Genomic DNA, 26277 nt, shown 5'->3' on the forward strand with positions numbered 1-26277 from the left:
CCCATTAAGTTCCTGTATTCTAACTATTATATTTCCGTTTTTTTATTAGACGACTATCCGATAAAACACCCAGAAGACGTAACACCACCTGAATGAAGTAATCAACACTAATTTTTACAGTACTGTCAGTAACTCATTACAAAACAAAGTATCTCGGAGAATAGATTAAGGTTCGATAATGAAAGGTCATAGGTGTAACCAACTGATCTGCAAATTCCGATTGGTCCTGGTTGATTTCATTGCACAATTAGTGTATATTATTTAAAGATGCATTTTTCATTAATCATGTTATTCATTGGGTTTGCTAGCTTTATAACTAACAGCCTATAGGCCTATTTGTTTACAATGTAGTTGACATTGTACAGTTTGTAAAAACAAGTTATCTTATATTGCTCTGCCTTGTCAGATTGGCTCGCGTCTTCACATTATATCCAATCTGATGCTGCAACACTTGATATACTGTAGTCAGTTTGTGTAAATGCTTAATACTGTGATGTGCGCCCAATTGTTGTGCAATTGTATAGCGTATTGCCGGAGTCCGATGTGTGCTACCGAAAAATTAATAATGTCAACTATAAGGTAATAGGGGAAAAACAAAGAAGACAGAAGAGCACATTACTCTTGCTTTGTTAACAGGCTGTGAAGTTTTTCACGCTATGTTTTTAGTCCTAGTTTAAAGCATGTTATAATATGACATAAGTACAAATAAAATGTAATTCTTCAAGTCTGGTTTCCAAAGTCACTCACTGTCGGTGTTCCCGAGGTAATCAGGAAAGCTCCCCAATTCGACTGACCAATCAGCGTCGCCGACAAATTAATGTCAGCGTGCAGCGATTTTATGGAAATCAGGCTCTATTAAAGTGGCTTCCGAGGTCTTGTTGGGGGTGAAAGCAAATTTTTAAAAACATGTGTTAAGAAACAGACTGTTGAATATATTGTTCATTATGTAAACTAATTTAATTTTAAATACAGAAAGAAGTTGTTGTATCAAAGTTTTTTAATTGTTAAGCATTATCCGTCCATTGATAATATAAAAGATTTAGCTTTACTATTTTATGCACATTTTATAGCTTAAAAAACTATTAGTTCTGTTGCCTGTACACTTGGTAATAACTATTTTTAAAGTTCACTTAATTTTATAAAATATTTGTATATAATATGTCAGTTTTATGCTTCAAAACTAGAAGATCCATGGTTTCTTTTTAAATTATTGTTATAGAACATTTATTTGAAGTTTTAAGAAGATTTAAGCAAATGTTTGGTGAAAGGCAGGAGAATAACCCATAACTTGCAGCGTCATTGTGCTGAATTGCGTATGGGCGTGGTCCGTGACTACCTAGCAGCCGTAAAGATAGCTTCTTGGGTCTATATAATGCAGATAAAGATTATTATGCAAGATTAAATAAAAAGAGCTGAGTGTTATTACTTTTGTAAAATATTAAGCGTGTATAAAACAGCATCACCATTTTGATTCTTATGTCAAGAATTGTTTCAAGAATTAGAAAAAACAATACAGTTTAAAAATAAGTATGCAAATCACATTTTATTTAATGTGATATCACACATATGGGGATTAAGTCATAGTAGAATTGTGTGTGTATATCACATTAAGGGTGAGGGGATCTCTTATGACTCTGTTGACAGGCATACAAAACCTGTATTTGAAAAAATCAAACATCTTCTATACTAAATCTGTATTCTGTTGAATACTGATTTTCTTGTATAAAAGCCTATCATTTTTGAAAATTGTAAAACATATATCTGTACGTTCCATTTTCATGTGAGGACCATGCAATCATCTTATCGAAGTCATAGTTCCACTTCTACTATATACCTACTTTCTTAAAAGCTTTTATAGCATAATATTTTTGCTATAAGTTTTAACATCTTACCTCCAAACATACTTTAATTTTAAATTTGAGGCGTACTGTTGTTGGTGAGTTTAATGGAGTTTAATTATTATATTTAATTTATAATAAGGTTTTGCAATTTTCTCATACATGTACACTTTAAAATGTTATCTTTTATAAGCTTTCAACTGTAATTATGATTCGTAAACTTTTCCGTGACAGCAAACGTATTCGTTACTCTTCATTCCTTCGTTATTCATGGCTTGCTTTTATTCACTCAAAATCACCCCATCCCATCCACACCCGCAAACACAACTCAGGCTCAGATTATTGAAACACACTCAGAAGGAAAATTAAAAGAATACGTTTCAAAAGAATTTAATAACTACGAATTGAAAGATAAATAAAATTGTATCTGATATATCAGATATAAACCGTATCAGATGTAAATCGAACACTAACGTGTCTTCACTGAGTAATTTATTTTTATTTGTTTTTGCGTTATTATATTATTAAGCTTGGTTTCCATACCTCTACAGGCTATCGCCGACAGCTTTCTTGATGCTGATTGGGTCGCTCAAACCTTTTCGATTGCGTCGGTGACTGCTACGCAGTACAAATTCTGCATTGAAAACACTGTAGCGACAGTGTAGCGCTTTTATGGAAACCAAGCTTTAAAAGCCTACTCTATGGCCAACAGCTACATTAACTCTTTTTTTTCTTTCTTTTTTTTTGTAGCCGTAATACAGTACATCCACAAATAAACGAAGTAGTGTATCATACAACGTATATTTATCCAAATTATATCAGGACGTCTCAAAAAAATATGTTTCAACATTTGCATAGAATACGGTACTTTATATATTTACTGCACTATTGTTTAATACTTAGGTTATTAGTTTTTAATTGAAAATGAATTTTTAATTGAAAATTAGAATGAGAAAATATTTGCTCTAAAATTAACAGATACATAAATAACACAGTTAAAAATGTGTTTAGTTAGTAAAAAGTGGGTAGGCCTAGATCAGTAAATTGCTTTGATCTGTTATTTTATTCTTCTATATGAGCAATTCTCGATTTTTCTCTCTATACTGTATTTTACCACAGACGTTATAAATTTGGAATAATACACAAGTGATATTATTATGTTGGATCGACACTGCCGTGTGGCTGAGCTTTGTTGTTTCACTATATCATTATGAGCAGTTGACTTGAAAAAAAAAAAACATTGCACACAAACTAGTACGTTGGTACAACTTGATGATACTTTTGAAGACTGCATGGACATGAAGTACGGTAGCATATCTTTAGTTTACCAAAGTGATGTCGGCCTGGCAGGTATGCCAAGTGTCTTGTGTTACTCTACAAAATCATAAAGATATAATTTCAGAATCTGGATATTAAAAACCTGGCAAATATAGAATATTTAATTACATTAATTAAATTGATTAATAATAATTGTTATCATCACTGTCGTTAATAGGCCTGCCACTTTTATCATCATCCTCTGTTTCGGAAGTTCATTATCAACATTATATCTTCTTTATTTTTGTAATATAGTAAAGACCACCTCTAATTAAAGACCACTTTTCTGTTGTCCCAAATTAACAAATGTCTTTTATTCTTATTATTCTAATTAGAGACCAAAGCAGCTAAAGTCCAAAAGTGGTCTTTAATTGGAGGGAGACCTGTGTATTCACTGACCTTCACAGCGCTCTCCAATAAATCCTCTTTCACAAACACATTTGAATTTCTTTGAAGATGGTTCTGGTTCACTGAGTACAACACACACCCCTCCATTCTTACAGGGGGATGGGTTGCATGGGTTCAGGTCTATCTCACCTTGAATATCAGAAATGACAGATTATGCAATTAGAATGTAATTACTAGATTTAAATGTGCTTATCATTCTACTAGTGAATTCCGAAAAAATAGGAGTTGTTCGACCATACAGTACAGTTTTCACAACTCAACGTAACATTTATTTCTCTTTTCATTTTTGTACAGCTTTTAAAGTAAAAGAAAAATATTAATGTTGGAAGAGAGGTGAAAACCAAAAAAGCATGTAAAAGCATGTGAAGGGCTGCATGAATCAAAAAGAAAATATATTGTACAGATATGATGTTAACCATTTAAACTTACATAAAATGAAAACCATTATAAAATATTTCTAAATATATTTGACCAGGGATAAAAAATTAAACTATATTTGGTTTTAGAATTCATGAGTGCATGTACATATTAGATACTTTTTATAGATTCATCGATGGAGATTTAATTAAAAAGTTAGGTAGGCTGTTCCAAAGTTTGGGATTCGAAAACTAAATATTGTGTTTAAAAAATCATGACTTTCACATCGCTCTCCAGTAAATCTTCTTTTACAAACACATTTGAATTTCTTTGAGGATGGTTCTGGGTAAGTGAGTACAGTACATACCCCTCCATTATTACAGGGGGATGGGTTGCATGGATTAAAATCTATCTCACCTTGAATGTTAGAAATGAGAGATTATGCAATTTGAAATAATTACTAGATTGAAATGTGCTTATCATTCTCTTAGTTATCAGTAAATTCCGAAAAAACAGGGTTGTTTGACCACACATTACAGTTTTAAGTTCCATTAGGCCTATCATTATCAATATCATCATAATTACCACTAACATTAACACTGTCACTATCAATTTTACTATCACTGTCATTATCATCATCATCACTAGGCTATCATCATAATTATCATTATAACTATCATCATCATCGCCGTCGTTATCGTCAACGCCACGTGATCATTATAGTTTTCGTTATTTTTCTTGTTTCTATTATTATTCGGCCTATTATTATTATTAGTATTATTATTAAAGGATTCGAAATATTAGACAATTTACTTACAGTTTACACCATCATATCCCGGTAAGCAAATGCACATTGCCTCTTCAACTCCAATCGAACAAACTCCACCATTTTGGCACAGTTTATCACAAGCTTCATCAAGAACACTTCCACCCTCTGAATTGAACGTTTCAACTAAAATATTATATAAATAGCAAGAATATAAATTAATGTGTTTGGACTAGGCCTGCATACTTTTGGCCTTTATGACTATATTATCAATTTGACTGTTAGGATGCATAATGATATAGTTTACAGGTGGTTCGAGGGTTTTGAGAATAGAATGCACAGTGGATGTGTGCACAGCTCGGATATCTATGTTAACGAATATAGACCTATTTGATTTTTTATTGTTTGCAGTTAATGGTATACTGGGCGCAAAAATCCGGGAAATAAAAAAAAGCTTATTTGCAATATGTAGGCCTAAATTATAAACTCGCATTCAGACATTATTCAAACAATTAAGTTTTTGCTGATTGTGTTACTACGATACGTTAAATATTAAATATGCTTAAAAAGATGAACAACCAATTTCAGTAATAGAAGAATATATGATATATTCGAGAATATAGGCGAGAAAAATATATTTTCTTGTTTTAATTTTTAATTGAATGTTACTTATATACATAGAGAAGCACTTAGGCATAGTTTACATAATTGGACAATTCTTTAATTGTTAAGATGTCCCTACAACCAGAGGAAGGTTTGAACCATGCCCCCTGACCTGCATGATCCACCAATGAAAAAATAGGGAAACAATAATATTACATGAACATACCATCAACTGGAAAGAAGGCAACGCTGAGAATAATCTGCAGAAGAATTTGTTAAAGATTATGTGAGATACCTTGATTTGAATTTTTTTTTAAATACCCCTCCTTTGGGACAATCCCATTTTGGAGGCACCACTGTTTAGCGGGCACTTTTTGACCGCAAAAATCAAGGGAACAGTATCTGTAAACAGTAAGACCAACATTTATAGTGGACACTCACATACATTACGGTAGTCTACATTCTAAATAAGAGCTACGAGGTACTGGTATATATCAAAATCTTGTGGTGAGAATATTTAAAATTGTTAATGAAGGATAGGCTATCCATTATCATTATCATCATCATCATAATCATCATCATCATCATCATCATCATCATCATCATCAAGTGAGCTATCGAATTCCAAACTTCTAATCCAAATCAAATCTTGATTTACTATTAGGCCTAGTATACCGTATCGATTGTTCATTCTTACATCAGCTGATGGCGAGGCTACTGCAATCCAAGTGACCTCATAGTTTGGCTCTTTAACAATCACCATCTCATTATTGAACGTTCGGTCGAGACTATTATTTACAAATTCCCTAAAAAGAACATTTATTCTAACATTGATAAAATGTATACAGTAGAACTTAATACCATAAAATAATGTTGTTATTACAATAGAAAAAAAAAATCAGAACAAAAAAGAGATAACATGAACAGAGGAAAAGACACGTGCTCGCCCCAGAAAATCAATAGCGAAAAACATCACTTTCGTGGGAAATCCTCAGGCCCGTAGCGTGGGGAGATAGGGGTTAAGGGGGTTACGACGAACCGCACAAAAAATGGAGAAGGTCCGCATTTAAAAACGAAAAATTTATATTAGTAGATGTATTTACAATGTTCTCCAGAGTATCGAAGATAAGGGTCCACTTTTCACTGAAACAAACCTCCCACAAGTTAAGTCACGCTACGGGCCTGATCCTAACGAACATGTGTCTACAATAAAAATACAATTACGATTACATTGCAAAGTAATATTAATAGTAATAATAATAATAATAATAATAATAATAATAATAATAATAATTATAATTAATAATAATAAAAATAATAACAAAACAATAATAATTATAATAAATAAATATTAAAGACACAAAATGATTAAATCATTTAAGGCTAGCTGTAAAGGTGATTCCTAAGATTCCTAAACACCCTCATTTTGTATGTCAACATGTAAGTTATCCCACACACGAGGAACGTGAATAAAAGTAGAGTGTAAAAAACTATCTGTTCTTGCCCGATTATGAATAAATTTCAGTTGATCAAGATTCCTGTGACGAGGCTGTAGTAATATGCCGTGGCGGCGCCAGCAGGGTGGCAGGGGGACTTAAGCCCCACCGGACAGGTCAAGCCTCCCCCCCCCCGCCGGACAGAGCTCGTCGGGCATTCAGACCATAAAACATATAAAAATAGGCCCACACCAAGCAAACACATGTCTGTCACAGTCTGAGAGTGCCATTTTCGGCCAATTATAGGTTGATATTCTTTTTTTTAAAAATCTCATTTGGGAGGGGGACCCCTCTTAACCCCTTCTCCCAGCTCGAGCCCACGAGCTTAAGTCCCTCTGTCAGACAACTTAGCCCCCAGAAAATATATCCTAGAGCCGCCACTGGCAATATGGCCGCTGCTCTATATGGATCCCCATGTGAAGACACTTCATGACCAAACATAATGTAAAAATAAAGTAATCGATTGAATAAAAAAGGGGATTTAAGTTTACTAATCTATCAGAATATGATATATTAAGGAAGGTATTTTTATAAGGTTAGTTCACTGCTTTTTATTAGCAAATACTGACCTCAGAATGAATGTAGGCCTAGCCTATGAGTGTTAAATTTTGGTCTTAGAATTGGCACTATATTTCGAATTGTTAGTAGGCCTATTGCCATGCAGCCAGGGCCTACCTACAGGGCGGTATTACTTACCAATACATCGTACTTACCCTTTAGAATAGTATGCTAAAATATCTCCATCTGCAGTTGGTATGTTTTCATTACCCGCCACAAAATATACATCTATAATACCTACAGTGAGATGTAAGAAATATACAAATCTCACATAATTATTATTCATAGTCCTATCGTTTATTTTTTTATTTTATTTATTTATTTATTTATTTTTTTTTGGGGTTTTGTTAAATTTACTCAAAAACGTGCATATATATCAATAATAACAATAGCAAGCAATATAGAAACAACTATATAAATAGCAAAACCAACAACGACGGCAACAAAAGTAACGATAATAATATCAATAATAATAATATCAGTGTAATAATAGTAGTGTTAATAATAGTAATAATGATAATAATATAATAATAATAATAATAATAATAGTAATAATAATATATAATGATAATAATATAATAATAATAATAATAATAGTAATAATAATATTAAATAATAATAATAATAATATTAAATAATAATAATAATAATAATAATAATAATAATAATAATAATAATAATAATAATAATAATAATAATAATAATAATAATAATAAAGGTCATGATAACAGGAAAATATAACCTTTTCTGCGTTGAGATTACCTTTTAGAATAAAGTAATAGCTAAAACCATTGATGACAAGAAAACCATCCTCTTGACGACTAAAAGATCCCTTTATACCATATATATTGGGATTAAATTCTGCAAGAGGTTCTGTAGCAGACGTTACAGGTATCGGTTGCGAGGTTGTCGAGATGGCTGTAAGTTCAATAAAAAATACTATAGATGTTTTAATAATACCAGATAGTACAATCATTTCTTAAGGTGGGTACTCACTGTGCGCGACGGCGACGCTACGACAAACGCGCGACGGCGACGCTACGACAAACGCACACGAGAATCCGTTCAGACTGCCACAGACAATCAGCAGACGACGTCTCGTCATCTATCGCTCGCGGGAAGCAGATATGGATTCGTCGTGCGACGGTGGTACGACGCAGTGAGTGTCCTGCTTTATACAGTTTCTTAACAATGTTCTCCCTATTTGGGCAAGTACATATATATTCTATTCCTGTTTGAGATTAGTGAATTCCGCTTTAGAGGGTAAACCATTGAAATTTACAAAAACAAAAAACAAAAAAAAAAAACAAAAAAAACCTAATTGCATGATTTTCTGCTCAACTGAATATAAAATGAATGGCGATCAGATAATATTTAGTATCTAAGAACTAGACAGAGTTTAAAAAAATGTTTTGGATACAATGCCCAGTTATGGAGTTACGATTTTTTTAATAACATGATGTCAGAAAATCAGCCTAAAATTTTTCTTATTTCTGTTGGTTACGCACCGCTGATTCGCAATGTTTGTCATCACTTCATGATGTCTAGGCCTACCGATTCGTGAAAAAGGCCTATTAGTATTGACACTACTACATAACTGTGTTGAGTTGGTAAGTACTTACGTTGTAGGCCTATCCAGAAAGTTGTTGGCCTCTCTTATGTAAATATAGTATGAAAAAACTTGTATCAGAGAAAATTTGTTAAGTGGCGGATCCAAAGAGTGGTAAAAGAGGCGGTCGGAATGTTCCTCAATATTGGTCTGCTTAGCTTCAGGACTAAAATGTTAATATTATCATCCTAACAATATCATTAAAATGAAAGATAAATTACCCATTTATTTTTTCCCCTCATTTAACTGTATGAATTTTTCATTCAGAAGTGTTTTTAATCTTATAAAAACAATAACAAAATATATAAATATATAATGGACCATTTTGAAGTGTCAATGAATCTCACCAATTTAAATACCAAAACAGTTCAAGGAATACGTGCATGTTCCACAAACAAACAAGTTTCCATATGTTAACGCTGTCGTTTTCAGAGACTTCAGTAACAATATTCATTGAATATTGAAAACTTTATTAGCCCTAATCATTACAGTACATTCTAATCGTAAGTCATTTTAATTAAAAGTGTCGGAAAAGGTACTAACTGGTTTGTATCGTTTCACAGTTAATACCAGCAAAGCCCGATGGACAATTACATATGTAATCCTCTTCGAAGCTGAAACTCTCTTCATCAAAGGAGCTGCTGTCATCAGATGTAGTCGTCAGTAAGGTCGAACATAATCCTCCATTGAGGCAAGGGTCTTTGGTGCAAGGATCGTTAGCGGAGCTTGATGACGAAAAATCTGGAGACACTGAACACGATCGACTTTTTTTCAATATTAATTTGTATTATTAAAAAAAAGGCGAATATCCCGTATATTCATTTCACAGCTGAGTGCCATTAAACGACAGTACATTTCCTGCTCGATTACTTATCGTAAGTCATTAACTTTGTTGGCTCATCATAGCCAATTCGATGGTCAGATTTTATTTTTAAAAAACTGACACCTACACTAACGCAAACACTAAAAACAGAATTAAAATAACAATAACAACAACAATAACAATGACAATAATGATTTCATTTTAAAAAATAGTGTCATAATAAATAATAATGATTGTAAATAATAATGAAAAATTAACATTTTTATGGGTTAATTTCCGTTATCGTACGAAGTTTAAATTGTATTTTTATTCTGATTTTCGTCACTTCTTCATGGATTTGAAGCCAGAACCCAGAAAAGGATCTAATTAACCACAAATCTCTATCACTTAACTTTCAACCCACCTGTTGTCTCAATTTCACAATTTTCTCCCTTGAATCCAAGAGGGCAGCTGCAATGATACGATAAAAAATCTGAAGATCCATCGCTGCTGAAAGATGGTTCGTCGCCTTTCCAATCAATACATGTTCCTCCATTCAAACAGGGGTTTGGTGTGCATGGTTCTGAATCTGTAAAACCAAGATTGGACTTAGAAAATAAATTATATCTGGATTAGGAATAGGAGAATTAGACGGGGGACAGGAAAAATTGCACACCAAAGAGAAGTGAAAAGAAGGAATGGGAGACAACAGATGGAAGACGGAATAGACGGGGTGGGGGAGGTGAATATTAATTTATTTAATAATATTGATAAAGATCCTTTTTTACTTTTTTTTTTCATTTCATTCTCATCCTTTTCTATTGCCTCATTATTGTTAGGAATTTAGAGTAGATAAAGTGAATGATTGTGACAGACCTAATATTTATATTACCCCACCCAATGATTTCATAGGCAAGTAGAAGCCTATATTATAGAGATCATTTGTCATGTTTAGATGTCAGTGCAAGCTACATCGCAACGATAATGGGATGGACAGTTATGGATATTTAATTTTCAAAGGTATAAGTAGACCGAATAGATTACTTACAGGTCTTAATTATATTGATGCCGTGGCAGTAACTGTATAGATAATGATTATATTTATGTGCCGTAAAATCTCTGATTGAAGTATGTTACCCTATTTGTCACCCATGTTACCCTATTTGTCACCCATGTTGTAATAGTAACCCATCTTAACAATTCAATCTAAAATAATGACTTTCGTCTGATATGTATTTACCCAATGGGTTGGGAATTGACTTCAAATACCAAGCTCTAAAGGAAGGAGCACTATATTGATATTTACGATGATGTAGCGAATGTCACTGATGAACTGATGATGGTCGAAGGAGGACGATAACGTCCAGACAGACAATAGCCTCCATTATGTGAACGTCACGATTAGTCTCAATATATATAAAGAACAATGGCCACTAAAATAAGATAGGTTGCATGCTGCATGTTCAGATCAGTTATTTCTTTTGTTAAGTAATGTCAGAAATGCAGTGGTAAGATCATGTTTTGGCTTTTAAAGCATGCTTCATAGACTTCGACAATTAGCATTGCGTTTAGGTACTGCAGGTTTATATAGCAGTTTCATATAATTGTTCATAACATAAAATACTTTGAAACCATTAAAATTATATGAAACAGAAATAGCGTTTATTGGTGTGGGGAAATATTTTACTGTATTTATTTCCATCATTTTGGAAAAAAAGTTTCTGTTTTTGTTTGCATTAAAATAAAAAATATATATTATTTGCAATAGGTAGGCATACAATAAAATACATTTTGGTCAGAAGCAGCTAAAGTAAAAAACTGACTGTGTTAACCAACTGTGCCTGAAACCCGAGTGTGCTTGAAAATTTGCTGTGTTTAATGTTGCCCTTTTGGCGTTCCATACAAAAACCGGTCAACACTATCAGTTTGTACAGTTACTATAAGCATTATTATATTCCCTGCACAGAAAGCGTGGTAGGTTATTAATTTCAAATGATAAAAAATTCTTGCGTTCCAACACAAGATAGTTTCGATTGAGTTGTTTCGATCGTCATCAGAAAAATAATATAAGATATTATTATGTCTTATACTTTTCTTGATGACAATCGAAACAACTCAATCAAAACGTCGAGATACTTCAACATAAACAACATCTTTCTTTTCTAAAAAAAAAATAATAATCTCGTTTTTAACCGCAAGCATTTAGTATGGTTACTTCGCCATGCAAACTTACAACAGTATTTCATTTTCAAATGCTTAAATGCTTGATAATAATGACCCAGTACTACAATTTTATTAACACGGCCTGCTCTAATTCTAACCCACTCTAAAATCCAAACAAAAGAATAGAGACCATTGTTCAAATTAGAAGTTTTACAAAATGACTATTATCAGGGACACGATTCCACTCTAACCATTATAGTGAAGGTACCGTAAAACTTTTTTGTTTTTTGTTTTTTTGCAAACCTTGATGGGCTTCTTTTCGAGATGGGCTTCTTTTTGAGACTACTTTTGCAAAGTAAAGAGTCGGCTTCTTTTCAAAATTAATGCTGTAAATTTTGTGAATATGTAGAATTAAACAATACATAAAGTCAATGTAACATCAATCTGTATTATGGAGTGTATTTAACTGGCATTAAATCACCTAAACTAATAATAATAATAATAATAATTTGCGATTTGTATAGCGCCTCCCGTTAGACCAACCTCGAGGCGCTTCACAACAACGGAAGGAAACGGACAAGAGAATAAAAAAAAACATGAACCTAGACTAACAAAGAAAAAAGAAAACGCCTAAACGAACCAAACCAACACCGCACCGTTTATCGGCAATTTAAGGTGTAAAGCCCGCCGATGCATGACTCACAGGTGCTCAAGTGATGGCGGTGTCTAGCTAAGCAGTTAAAAGAAGGGAAAAAAACGAAAAAGTGGTAAAATGTGTGTTAAAGAAATTCAGCAAAACTTTCAGTGAAGAGGTGAGTTTTGAGTTGTGTTTTAAAAAGCTGAAGTGAGTCGGCGTTCCTGATTTCATCTGGAAGTGCATTCCATAAGGTAGGCGCTGCAGAGGTGAATGCCCGGTATGTGATGGTAGTGCTTTTCGGAACTTTTAGAAGATTCTTAGAAGCGGATCGGAGAGAGCGTGTTTGCGTGTAAGGAGTCAGGAGTTCGGTGATGTATTCTGGAGCGAGATTGTTCATTGCCTTGTTCATTTAAACTAATGTATAAACCAAGCTTGTTTTTAATTTATTTTGTTTTTTGAAATTCATGCACAGTGTATGTACTGTACTATCTCGAAAAGAAGCCTATCCTATTTTGAAAAGAAGCCCAATGGCTTCTTTTCGAGATGGGCTTCTTTTTGAGGCTAATTTTGCAAACTAAAGAGGGGGGCTTCAATTCCAGATGGGGTTCATCTCGAGATTAAGCCCACTGGGCTTCAATGCGAGGTTTTACGGTAACCTACCTGGGCCATCGCATGTACCTCCTATCAATCTTTTTGACATAAGCATCGTTATGTCTCAGTTGAGCTAACAGATTCGTCACCATGGACCTTTCCGCTAAGCCCCGCCCCGGATATTTGCTAAGGTCCCACAAAAAACATGGGGCAAACGTAGGCCTACGTGCGTTTGTGGGACACGTGTCTTTGTGGGAACAATCGCGTGTACTTAGCGATGTTCTGATTGGTCAGTATTATTGACTCTCCGGAAAGGTCCATTGGCTTTGAAAGAGAAAATAATCAAAATTGGTTGATGCCGTCGCTGCAACTACCGTACCTCATAACACGAGCATAGGCAGTTTCAATAATGATGCTATGTACCGATTAGTACTCACTAATTTCCATGTTACATAGGATACCAGTGTAACCAGTTGTACACAGACACTTGAAGGATCCGTTCTCTTCGTCTAAGCACGTCCCAAACACACACGGAGAAGATAGACATGCTAATGTAACGATCGATGACGAAGAGCTTTCTTCAGGACCTGTTTCTTGAAGAAAATATCAATTATATTTAAACATTTTTTATTTAAACAAAACTGAAACAAATGTTGATAATTACTGAAATATAGGCCTATATCTCTATATATAATATCTTTTAAACAATAAATCTAATTTGTTACAATAATTGTTGTAGAATACAATATCAACACGTATGTTTTTATGACTGTGAAATAGTAGTCTAAAGCTGGTCTAAATTAAACTTTTATTAAAGATATATGAAAATATTAGTTCACTATGGACCGCAATCATTTATTATGGTTACTTCACCATGTTAACTTTCCTTAAAAGATATTTCACTTTCAAATACTCATATACGCTTAATAATAGTGACTAGTACAGTACTGTATTAGTAACACATACTCCAATACCTGCACTAAAATTAAGAATTAGTGACCTGGGTATAAATCGTGTTACGGAATGACATTGGTATTAGTGAGTGGACTCTAGTCTAGCCTCTGTAGTGAAAGTAACCAACCTGTGTAATCGCATGTATCGCCTATGAATCCTTTTTGGCATACACATCGATATGTCTCAGCTGAGCTAACAGATTCGTCACCCTGGGTTTCGACAAGGCAGTCGCCTCCGTTCTGACAAGGGTTTACTACACAAGGGCCTAAATCAGGCTCCGATGCTGATGATGACGACTCGGTTACTATGAAATAAAGAAAAGCGTTGGCTCTTGCATCTTATCGTCTAATATAAATGTTGACATCACAAGTAAAAAGTATTTCACGTGTCTGTAGCATTTCATAAGAATTTATTAAGGACATCAATATGGATGGAAAAGAGTTGGAAGCCTCCAAGTCATCAAAAATAGCTAAATAAAGGTAAACTTATTTATTTAATGTCTGTAATTAATCTTAACGATTTTATCATCTTTCCATGATTATGACGTCACCTGATTTGATTTGTTAAAATATTTTGTTATCGTATACACGATAAATCGTTATCGAATCGTCCTAGTGCAAAAACTTCTCTTATTTCTTTTGTTTTCTATATTAACAATCGCTTTTTAGCTTTTTTATCGTTATCGTTATCGTTGAAGTATAAACAGGCATTTAAGCTGGTCTAAATTAAACTTTTATTAAAGACATTTGAAAATATTAGTTCATCATGGACCGCAATCATTAATATTATGGTTACTCCACCATCCAAACTTTCCTTAAAAGAATATTTCATTTTCAAATGCTACGCTTAATAATATTAACCAGTACAGCACTGTATTAGTAGCACATAGTTAGTACTCACTAATTTCCACGTTACATAGGATACCAGTGTAACCAGTTGCACACAGACACTTGAAGGATCCGTTCTCTTCGTCTAAGCACGTCCCAAACACACAAGGAGAAGACAGACATGCTAATGTAACGATCGATGACGAAGAGCTTTCTCCAGGACCTGTCTGAATTATAGCCCTTAGTGGTGGTAACCTAGGGTGATAGGTTGTGACCAGTGGCACTCTGGTCGATCGTTGACGTGGTTTGTACGTCAGTGTTTGAGCACGAGGTATGTCCTTTGCTTTTTTTTATAGCATTTTGAGCACGAGGTATGTCCTTTGCTTTTTTTATATAGCATTTTAAACGTAAGTAAACAGCCAGAAATAGAACCAGAGCTTTCGGACAACACTAGTCCTTCCTCAGTGGCGAGTGAGTGAGGGTTGAAAAAGCCAGATAGTATAAAGACAGAATTTCATGCAAGCATGATTAGAAACAATAGGCTAGGCTAGGTGGGATTATATATATATATATACATATATATATATACATATATACATATATATATATATATATAATTATGTATGTATGTATATATATATATATAATATAATATATATAATATATAATATATATGTGTATATATGTATATATATATAAATGTTGATAATATAAACTGAAATACAGCCTTTGATGAACAATAAATCTAATAATGGTGCTATAAATAACCGAATAAGTAAATAAATACAATAAATTATGTTACTTCTTACCAAATTCGCAGAGAATGCCGGTATAACCTTCATCACATTCACAAAACATCTCTCGGTTAAATGGACCCCCTCGGCAAATGCCATGTTCACCGCACTCCAATAGACATATCTCAACATCATTGTCGTCAGAAGACGAGAATGATGGTTGATATTCTTCAGCTGAAAACAACATAAAACGTCACTTTTAGAATACATCTTTTCGTACTTGAGCCAGAAGTTTTCATTACACGTTTGAAAATGTTTTCCTTCCCCACCTACTTATTATTACTTAACAAGTAGCCCCAGACTTCTGACCGTTCTGATCACGCGTACAATAGTATCGACAGAAATTTAAACTCACAAAATTGGCAGTGGAAGCCATTGAAATTTGGTGAACAAGTACATCTATAAAGTTTGGCATTCACTTCTTCGCATGTGCCACCGTTCAAGCAGGGATTCCTATTTTCACAAGGTCCAATAACTCCTGTGAATTTAAGAAAATAACCTTAAACTTGTGCAGTAATAGACTTTATTCACAACAGTGTCATTGCCAAAATATCAAGAAATGTATACTTTAGCTGGCACAAACTGCTTCGGCGGTCGTCAGCCGGGCGATTGCACAAAATGTCACGTGGTGCGGCGCAAGCAACGGGTCATTTTACCATGGAGGTATAAAATACCAGTTTTACAGACCAATCCAATCAGACTGCCACCAACAATCAGCAGACGGGCGTCGCGTCGTCAAGCGCTCACAGGGAGCGGAGAGGGATACGACCGTCAGCTGACGCAGCGTGTGCCCGGCGGGTTCACTCTGACTCAAACAGTCATTCCTGCCATCAGACAGAATCGAAAGGTGTGTGTGAAAATTAAAACATATAGGCCTAAGATTTACGTTTTCGCAAGCAACATTATCGTCATTCTATTTAAAGTTGTTAACCTTCTACTACATGTATTACGTCATTGTTGATAGCATTGTAATTGTATTGGCATTTACTTTCATCACAGAGTGTTCCAGTAAAGTAGTCGGTACAGCGACAAGTGAAACCTCCGTTGTTGTCAGGGGTGCAAGTACCGTTGTTAAGACAAGGTGAACTTTTGCATGGCATAGAAACACCTTTAAAAAAGAAAACATATAAATCATAAGAAAGTACACAAAATAAACATGTAATATCTTATTGTTATATGATTTATAACGGAAGCAAGTAAGTAATATCATTTTATACAAAGCATTGACATCATTATAAACTTGAATAAGTTCTTCAAAAGTAACCTTTTTAGTTAATGATTCTTAAACAGTGTAAATGCGCAATTAATTAAAATCTATAGTAATTAATTAAAATAATATTTAATATAATAATATAATTATAATAATTTTTTTAAAAGCCATTTTTCATAATGATACACCGTAGTGTATGAATTTGATGAAGAAATCTATGTTTTTCTAATGTTGAACGAGTTGAAAAGTGTAAAAAAAAAACAATTCGCTGTTATCATTGAATGGTTAAATAAGTGAGAGACATACTGTTTTACATCTAAACCGCTTTAGAGCCTGAAAGTGTGGGTTGGACTCAGGGTTAGCAAGATTGTTGGTAATGAAAAGTGGTCACGAATTATAGTGGTCTCGGGATTAGGGGTCTCTAGAGGGAGGGCAAAATGTAATCTTTGTTTTAAAAAAAACTTAGGCGAGAGTACTAGTTATCTTGTAGTCGATAATTATATTTCTGTAAGTTAATATTGTCGTATACATCATTTTAAAGTAGGTTTGACAAAAATATAAGTGAGTACCGTAACGTTGTCATTTAACTTAAACGTGTTAACGCTTTCTTACTGGTCTTTTTAACATTTAATCTTATTAATGCTTATTCTTTTGAATGTATCGGTGTTTTAAATATGTCTTAAGTATGTATATATAGGCCTATTTATATTTATAAGCATTTACGTATATATGTTATTGTGGTTTTTACAATTGGGTAGAGTGCACACTTCTTAAGTGGCTTCAAATTACTTTAATGCCATCCATAAAATAGGCATATATATATTTTAAATAAAATTAGTTTTACCATTATGTTAGTAAGTGGTCCACTAAGTGGGCTGTCAAAATATATTTCATCCAAACTCTCCGTCAAGGGCACTTTTAACATAGGGGTAAAGACATATTGTAATTTTATGCATGTCCGAAAATAAACTGAGTAGCCGACACATATTATTATAATAATAATAATAATAATAATAATAATAATAATAATAATAATAATAATAATAATAATAATAATAATAATAATAATAATAATAATAATAATAATAATAATAATAATAATAATAATAATAAAAAATAAAAAAAAATAACATTTGAAACTGTTGGCCGATGTTAATGCACGGATTTCATATGGAAGATTGTTCACATACCACCCAAGCATTTATACTGCGCTTGGTGATTATGGATTATTTAAAATCTTGGATGGAAATGTGTGAACTATAACCACTAGGCCTCCTCGATGCTAAGACTGTGCCTTGTGAGGAGACTCCGTGTGAAATATTGAATAATAATAATAAAATAATAATAATAATAATAATAATAATAATAATAATAATAATAATAATAATAATAATAATAATAATTAAATAATAAGCCAAAATTACTTCATAAACTGCCACCTTTTGGAAATCCTGCCTGTTCATAAAGTTTAAAATAAATAATAATTTACTATTTTACAGTTGTATGGGCAGAATATATCATCGTACTAAAAACAATAATAATGCCCTTTTATTGGCCAATCATTACGGTACAATGTACTATGTTACTGTTACTCGTACGGTACAATTACTGATATTGAGTCCGTATATTTTATAAATAAAAACAAAATTAAAATTAAAAAAAAGGTTTAAATATAGCATATATCAAAACATATTGAGATATACATGTTTTCAGAATTGTCTTTACAGAAAAAATGAGAGAGATAAAAAAGAGAAAACCCTGAAAAAGGGAGAAAATGAGTGAGACTCACTTGATATAATTAAATATATATATATAAGTTTAAATTAAATATAATTTGTTCCTCTTCTCATCAGTACTTTACTTGCTTCGTCGGTTTTGTTTGTAATGTAGAGTGACGTGTGTTAAGACGATTTATATAGGGCCTATTTAAAGAAAAACATATTTACAGTACTTCAAAACCCATGATTCAAGAATACTTATTGTCTAATAACAACAATTGAAACGCGTCTTTCTTGGCAATCAAACAACATACAAAACAAAATATTATAGAATAGTTATTCATTCAGATAAACGATGACAATCATGAACAAATCTAAAATGTCCAAGAGTTGAAAATAGACAGGCATAACAAAGCTAAATTTAATTCTACAACTACCTGGTAATGATTGGATATCAAGGTCAACACACCGTTAAAAAGACCTACCTAACCTCTATTTTATCTCTTAAGCTATCGTCTTATCTATTTTTACAACATATCCTCACTAAACTTTTAACGGGCGTTTTTGATGGTGAACTGTGTAAATACTTAACACTTTGCAATTTTTTATCGTTTCTTATTGTTTTTATAAGACAACCATGACGTCATCACTGCAACTCCCAATATTATTTGCCTATCCCTACAGTGCAATATTTTTCCTATAGTGCACACTTGGCTTAGGTTCGTGTGCAAAAGACCAACTCAACTTTTGTAGAAATATCCGCGCACTGCGATGAATTTTAGGCTAGTGCTTTTACACTAGGACTACGACTCGTGCCTGTGGAAAGAGGGGGCAGACATGTCTGACTAATACTAAAATCACTCGAGATAATGTCTGACGACTCAGGAGATCGACAGTGGGGTCCGGGGGAAAACGCCTTGGGCCCATCAGTTTCAGTAAAGTATTCGCTGACCTAAGAACATTATGAATATCAAGGCTGAACAGACTGTATTAAAGGCAATGTCAGTATGGTTAAAGAATATCATTATTCCTATATTGTTGACTATAAACCAAGAATCAACTTTTATTTTCACACACTCCGGGGCCACTTTGAACTGGGGCCCTGTGGCTTCGCCCCCGTTACGCCACTACAGACACAACTATGTGTAGGACTATCAAATTTGATTTGACAAAACATGCCTAAATATGGTTTTATGAAATCACATCATGCGATATTCAGGGGCGGATCCAGAAATGTCTAAAAGGGGTGGGGGCGGAAGTGGGGCCGAAAGTTGGGCCGATTGAGACAACACTGTTGTAGGGGGTCCGGGGCATGCCCCCGCGAACTTTTTGTGTTCTAGACGCACGAACATAACATTTGAGGCATTCTGGGCTATCATTTTTTTCCTTTTCTCTCTTTTTTTCCCTTTTTTTTCTTTTTTTTACCTTCCAAAAAGGGGGGGGGGGACCGGGGCCGGGCCGGCCCCCCCTAAATCCGTCCCCCTAAATCCGCCCCTGATATTTAAGTCGGTTTTCCACTAGGCGAATTCATTCACGCGAATCGCAAATTTGTACCTATACGCCTGCGCATTTGAGAATCTCGTGATGAAAATTTAACTGCACATGCGTATAGGCTAAAATTTTCGATTCGCGCGAATGAATTCGCCTAGTGGAAAACCAGCTTGAGGCATGTCATGATGGGAATACTGTACAACAGTTTTTTGTCAAAGAAAATTTGATAATAGTGTGGACAGAGCTTTATGGTTGGTTAAACTTATTCACTAGTCGTCAAGGGCGTCGAACCGTGGTTGATAGTGGGGGTGGGCGAAATGCAATAATGAGAAAGCCTTGGGTCGTAGGTCCCAACCTTGGTTGTGGGCCTCGGTGGGGGTTTAGGGCGCAAAGCCCTCTGGAAGCTCTGGTACCTATAGGCTTTTTGTAAGTCGTATAATGATTTAAAGGATGCAGTTAACTATTATTTCCACACTATATTTTCAAAATACAGTGGCGGATCCAAGAAATTGATATAGAGGGGGCCAGGGATGGACTTTTACACTTTTACAGAGGGAGAGTGTAGACCACTTCAGTCTCACCATGGTTGGGACTGAGGAAAGAATATTTATGATTATAGCACCTCTAGTGGGCCGGAAATCTCAGACTAACTTGAATGTAATTTTCTTTTTTCTCCACTGGACCCCCTTGAATCTGCCACTGAAATACAGTACTCATCATAATTTTTTCAAATTATCCTGGTAATCATAATCATGCCCGTTCATTATGTGGAAACTAACATTCATAAAAATAACGATTAGTTATCTTCCCGGAGATGGTACTCTCAGACCTAAATTCTAATTATAATTTTCCCTTTTTTAAAAATAATTTTTAAAATTTAGTGGGGGACCGTGTCGGCTCCAGCCCCACTTGAATACGCCACTGATTAATATGACGTCAATGCGTCAACGTAACATCGGGGTTTATAAAGTTCTGGTATCACTACTTAAATAAATCGAAATCGTGTCAAAGGCTGATGAATAATTATTGTTTAATAACGGCTATATAACGGAAAATCAATTGGCTAACTATATTTTTTTGAAATTAGGAAAAACAGAAATCTACGTATGCAGATAGTAGTAGTATATACGAGTCATAATAATATACAAAAGGAATAAATCGTTTATAGTAGAAATTGTGCACTTTTGAGTTTGTAAGAATATTGGCCTAATAGGTTTACACGCTTCCAATTTTAACAACGTACAATGTTTTTACAATAAATTTAGCCTCTGATAAAAGTTGCACCTATAAAATCAATTATTACTGAGATGGTTACGAAATGTACAAACAATTGCGTTTTTACTCCGTTTTCCATGGTCCGGAAATATGCACCGCACTTGGAAAAGAGCACAGTGAACAAAAAAAAAATAAAATAAAATAAAAAATTCATGACAGTCATGCGTAATTGTTGTTCTTTCCACTCGCTTTGAAAAGTGGAGTTTTAACTATAGAAGATTTTTTTAAAGGTGGGGGGAAGGGCAAATGATCTGATGTCCCCCTACTTTGAAAAGTGGGGAGACGTGTCCCCCACCGGTCAACGCCCATGCTGGTCGTCGTCATCGGCATCTTCAGAAACTCTTTGCATTGGCTGAAGGTTTATGCCTCCCGGCACTGCATTGTAGTTCGGCTGTCGCCTCCTGAACAATATCCTGTAGGCATTACGAAATTCATTGCTTCTCCAAGCATAGAGGATTGGATTGATACTGGAATTAAGAATAGCCATGAAAGCTGACAATTGCCAGAGAATATTTGGTTCAGTTAGATGTCTGTCCACAATAATCAGTATCAGAAGAGGTCCCCAGCAAGCCACAAAAAATATGAAAACAGCAGCAAGTATCTTTACAACTTTGATTTCATTGTTTAATCGATTGACATCATTTTGGATGTGCCTCGCAATATTTAGGCGAATATTACGTACGGTGATGTATATTCTAATGGAGCAAAAACAGATGATACTCGATGCGATCATAAAGTAGCAGACAAGAAAAATGAGCAAGTATTTTCTACCATCTCCATCATGTATGACGACGCATGCTAATATTGCCTCATTGAACCCAAACTTGCCGAAACCCAAGAACGGTGGAAGTATAGTCAATATGCCCACACACCAGATAACTGTACACCAGATAACTGATCGTCTTCCTCTAAACACCATTTGATATATATTCCATCTTACGATCGCTATATAGCGATTTATTGCTATAGCAACTAAGTTTCCAACGGATACAGTACAGCTTAAGATCATTAAAAGACCAAGAACTGTGCAGATAATGTCTGGTAACGTCCATTCTCTGTAAGAAAGACAGGCGGCAGCGAACGGATAATTCAGTACGTTGATTATAAGATCCGCAATCGCAAGATTTATGAGGAAATAGTTGTAACCTCTTCGTAAATTTGGAGTTCTCAGAACTACAAGGATTGTTAAGGCATTGCCAATGAAGCCAATAAATGCTGTCACACTTAACACAATGCTTTGAAATACAGCAAGAATCTTCATTCCAGTGGACAACTCGTCAAAGGTTTGTGTTTCCATAGATGATGACTCTATTTGTGTGTCCATTTTGCATCAACACTGTTCATACTGTGACGACAAGCTATGTCAGCATGTGAAGCCTTTATATATCTACCATGATAATTCATATGCTTTACTGTAAATGCACTAAAAGTTAAAAGATTTAACCATTTTGGAGCTTTTTTGTATGCAGTTGAATATATCTTTGTTGTATTTCTGCTGTAACCATGGAGAAAATCTCGACAATGTAACTATCTTAATTCCATTAAAATAGATGTACCGGTAATATCTTCGAAATAATGGGTTATATATTTGAAATATTATGATAAGCCTGTCTGCTAAATGTTAGTGTGTATTCTGAATGATGTTAGTGGCCATTGGCAATGTACCAATTTCTTAAATTTTTTGTTCTTCTATATCTGGATTGACTTGAGTAGTATTAAATTAGACAACAGCTTGATTTACACTGTTGAGTATTATAATCTTTTGTATTGTTGTACTTGTTGTACATTTTAGTAACATCAAATATGGTAGTGCTTATTTGTATATCACAGACTGTATAACAATACAGTCTGTTACTACAAATTCCTTAATTCGATTTCCAGGCCATCTAAGGTCTAAAAGAATTTGTTAATTGGTGTGAAAAATTGTTTTCTTTCAATCAAAGTATTAACCACAACAATACCATTATCGTCATCAACATCATAAATCATCATCATCATCATTATCCTTTATTATTATCATTAGGCCAATTATTATTTCACTCCCTATCATTGTGGAACGATGTGAACATAAAAATGAGCATCTTTCAACGGCTGCTACAATTAGCCGATCACGCCCTACGCAATTCTGCACAATTACGCTGTGCGTTACATTTGTTCTTCCATGTTTACCTTAACTTGACCAGTACATTTGGCAGATACACGATTAACAAAAACAACAAGTTGGTTTGTGCTGATTTGTTACAAAAAAAATTGTGATATAAATCTTTATATAACGATACTTTTTATTACAACAGTAATTAATCGACCACGTTATTAAAATGAATAGGCCTACATACCGCAGTTTATTCCTGAGAAGCCTTCGGCGCATTTACATGTATATCCACCTTCTCCATCAGAAACACACACGCCATCATTCAAACATGGGGTACTGTAGCACGCTGGTGTATCACCTTGGAAAAATACGTATACACAGTAGGTACACAGTATAAGTATTTTTACTTAGATTTTATAGCAATCGGGTATAGGGGGAAATTAATTAGGCCCTATCTTAAGTAGGCCTATATACATGAACAGATACCGCCAAAATAATAATGCAAGCATCAACCTTTTAATTTAATTTAATTTTATTTTTTTATAAAGCCATGCTCCGAAGGAAAACAAATTGACATGCTGTAAAACTGATTATTTTTAAGACGCAAAAAGGGTATTTGAGGAACTTGTGAATGGTTAATGAGGTACAGATTTTTTATTATAAAGTTATAAAACATATCAACTTCTTTTTTCTTCTCCGGAGCATGAGTTTAGAGGCAACGTATTGGTTGTTAAAGTTTACAATGAAACTGAAAGGAGGCTACAATTATCTCATTACTGAACCCCTGGTATGGCAAAAGTAATCTGTACAATCATCGGGAAATACAACCAGCGTATCTGGAGTCTTGAAATGGGAAGGGGATGATGGGGAAGCGAAGTGAAGTGGAGATCAATGATTAGATTAGGGGCGCTAGTTCACTAAAATAAGGTGATTTGAGGTGATCTTTAAATACTTGAGCGTGATATTTTTTTTTTTGTGAGGGCCACTAAGGGAGAGTATATTTTTGTTAGGGGGCACTACTACTGCATACAACCGGCACAATGCGTCGGCCGACGGTCGTACGAACCCGTCTCCGCTCTCTGTGAGCACATGACTAAGCAGCACCGTAAGCTGCTTGTGAGTGGCAGTCATTATTAAAAAGGATCCGTTACGCGCACGTACCTCGTTGTGTTTTTCTATTCACCATGATCGCGCAGCCGACGATCGTCGGTGCAGTGTTTTATCCCGGCTTTAGAAAACGTAGGATATGGAATCATTTTACTTACTTTGGCGACATTGCTTCCCCATAAAACCAGACTTGCACACACACGTAGATAGACCAGGGATTAACACGGATGGAATACTTATACACGTACCGCCATTTTGACACGGAGTTGACCGACACCCTATGACAGGTGAAGTTGTCGGCTGTTGGGTTGGTGACTTTGTCGGCTGTTTGGTTGTCAGTTGTTGGGTTGTCGGCCGGGGTTTAAGGTGTTCTGAAATAAAAAAAAAAAAAGAAAAAAAAAAGAAGGTATATCTTAGAATTTGAAATAATTGTTCAGGTTATAAAATGTTATATGAAGTTGACGTGTAGTAATTTTGGGAGCAAGTTTTGGAGTAAGTTTTGGTCATTTACTAGAGTGCTCGCATTCCAATTAAAATCCCTATGGTTCAATAAATGTCTGGATTTTGATGACGATTCTACACATAATACCACATTGTGAGTAGCTAGCAACTACATAAATATGCTATTCGATAACACAAAAAAAACAAAAAACAAACACACAAAAAAAAAACACACATCATTAGACCAATCAATTAGTTGATTGATTTGTCTTTCCGTCAGTCAGCAATGTTGATAGTCGGTCAGTAAATATTTAAATTAATCAAAAATTCAGTCATTAAACTAATTAACAAGCCACCCAACCATAAACCAACCAATCATGTATCAACCCAACAATCATTGAGTCACCAATCAATCAAATAATGAATCGGTCAATCAACCTGTCAATAAGTAAATAAATAAAATCGGTAGTCAGTCGGTCAGTCAGTCAACTAGTCAATAGTTAGTTAATCAATCAATCAATCAATCAATCAATCAATCAATCAATCAATCAATCAATCAATCAATCAATCAATCAATCAATCAATCAGCAGTCCCCAAAACTGTCACTAAGCGATATTCTGATTATACAGGCATTCCACTGCTTCCCCCACCAACCATACACACACACACCCACCACAACAATATAAACTGCAAGCAACATAATAAAATTACAACATATTAAGATGATCATTTCCAGGGGCGGATTTAGAGGGGGGGATAAACAGGCTTTAGCCCCCCCCCCCAAAAAAATTTCATAGCCATTTCATTTTAACTGCTTTTTGAAGGTCCAAATTAACATATTGTTTAATGTTTTCTTCACACACATCATATTTATGGGCTAAACATTTTACAGTAGTTGTTTTTCAGTGATAAAATAAAAATGAAATACATTTTTTAACCGATCAGCGGACAAAAAAAAACGTAGCTAAGAAAGCTGCTTTTGCCTTGCTTTCATGCTCAAATCTCGAAACAAAGGCCGTTGTGTAGCGGTCTCAACGTTTGTATAATACACTAAACTTTTCGTGTCGCGCGGGTTTGTTCTTGTCTAGTCTTTACTCGATTGCTTGCAGTCAGAGGTATTTGAATGTTTGTAAATAAACAAATAATAAACTAAAATTTTCGTGTCGAGCGAGTCGTTCTTGTCTAGTCTTGTACAATTATATTATTCTATTCCTCCCAAACT

General features: G+C 34.4%; 2 protein-coding genes across 4 annotated transcripts in view; one reads left to right on the plus strand and one right to left on the minus strand.

Moving 5' to 3' along the window:
- The window catches only part of LOC117124660 (fibropellin-1-like), a 36368-nt gene extending 34063 nt beyond the window's left edge, over positions 1–2305 (plus strand). The window contains exon 22 of the mRNA XM_033270970.1: positions 50–2305. Within this exon, the coding sequence (XP_033126861.1) occupies positions 50–96 (47 nt within the window). The 3' untranslated portion in view covers positions 97–2305. The remainder of the gene's footprint in view (positions 1–49) is intronic.
- Positions 2306–2560: 255 nt separating this feature from the next.
- LOC117124661 (fibropellin-1-like) overlaps positions 2561–26277 on the minus strand; it is a 30283-nt gene continuing 6566 nt past the window's right edge. Inside the window, exons 8-24 of one of the 3 annotated variants that reach the window (XM_033270972.1) lie at positions 24772–24984; positions 23751–23864; positions 16709–16828; positions 16076–16198; positions 15736–15894; positions 15000–15149; positions 14227–14403; positions 13583–13738; positions 10179–10343; positions 9496–9717; positions 8106–8261; positions 7499–7580; positions 5987–6095; positions 5516–5549; positions 4738–4872; positions 3555–3692; positions 2561–3212 (exon numbers count right to left, since the gene is read on the minus strand). In XM_033270972.1, the coding sequence (XP_033126863.1) occupies positions 3208–3212; positions 3555–3692; positions 4738–4872; positions 5516–5549; positions 5987–6095; positions 7499–7580; positions 8106–8261; positions 9496–9717; positions 10179–10343; positions 13583–13738; positions 14227–14403; positions 15000–15149; positions 15736–15894; positions 16076–16198; positions 16709–16828; positions 23751–23864; positions 24772–24984 (2258 nt within the window). In that variant the 3' untranslated portion in view covers positions 2561–3207. Of the gene's footprint in view, positions 3213–3554; positions 3693–4737; positions 4873–5515; positions 5550–5986; positions 6096–7498; positions 7581–8105; positions 8262–9495; positions 9718–10178; positions 10344–13582; positions 13739–14226; positions 14404–14999; positions 15156–15735; positions 15895–16075; positions 16199–16708; positions 16829–23750; positions 23865–24771; positions 24985–26277 lie in introns of all 3 variants that reach the window. The other 2 variants (XM_033270971.1, XM_033270973.1) reach the window with 2 other exon arrangements.

This window comes from Anneissia japonica, unplaced genomic scaffold, assembly GCF_011630105.1.
Source record: "Anneissia japonica isolate Jap-2015-1 unplaced genomic scaffold, ASM1163010v1 scaffold284709_len978187_cov192, whole genome shotgun sequence".
Taxonomy (NCBI): domain Eukaryota; kingdom Metazoa; phylum Echinodermata; class Crinoidea; order Comatulida; family Comatulidae; genus Anneissia; species Anneissia japonica.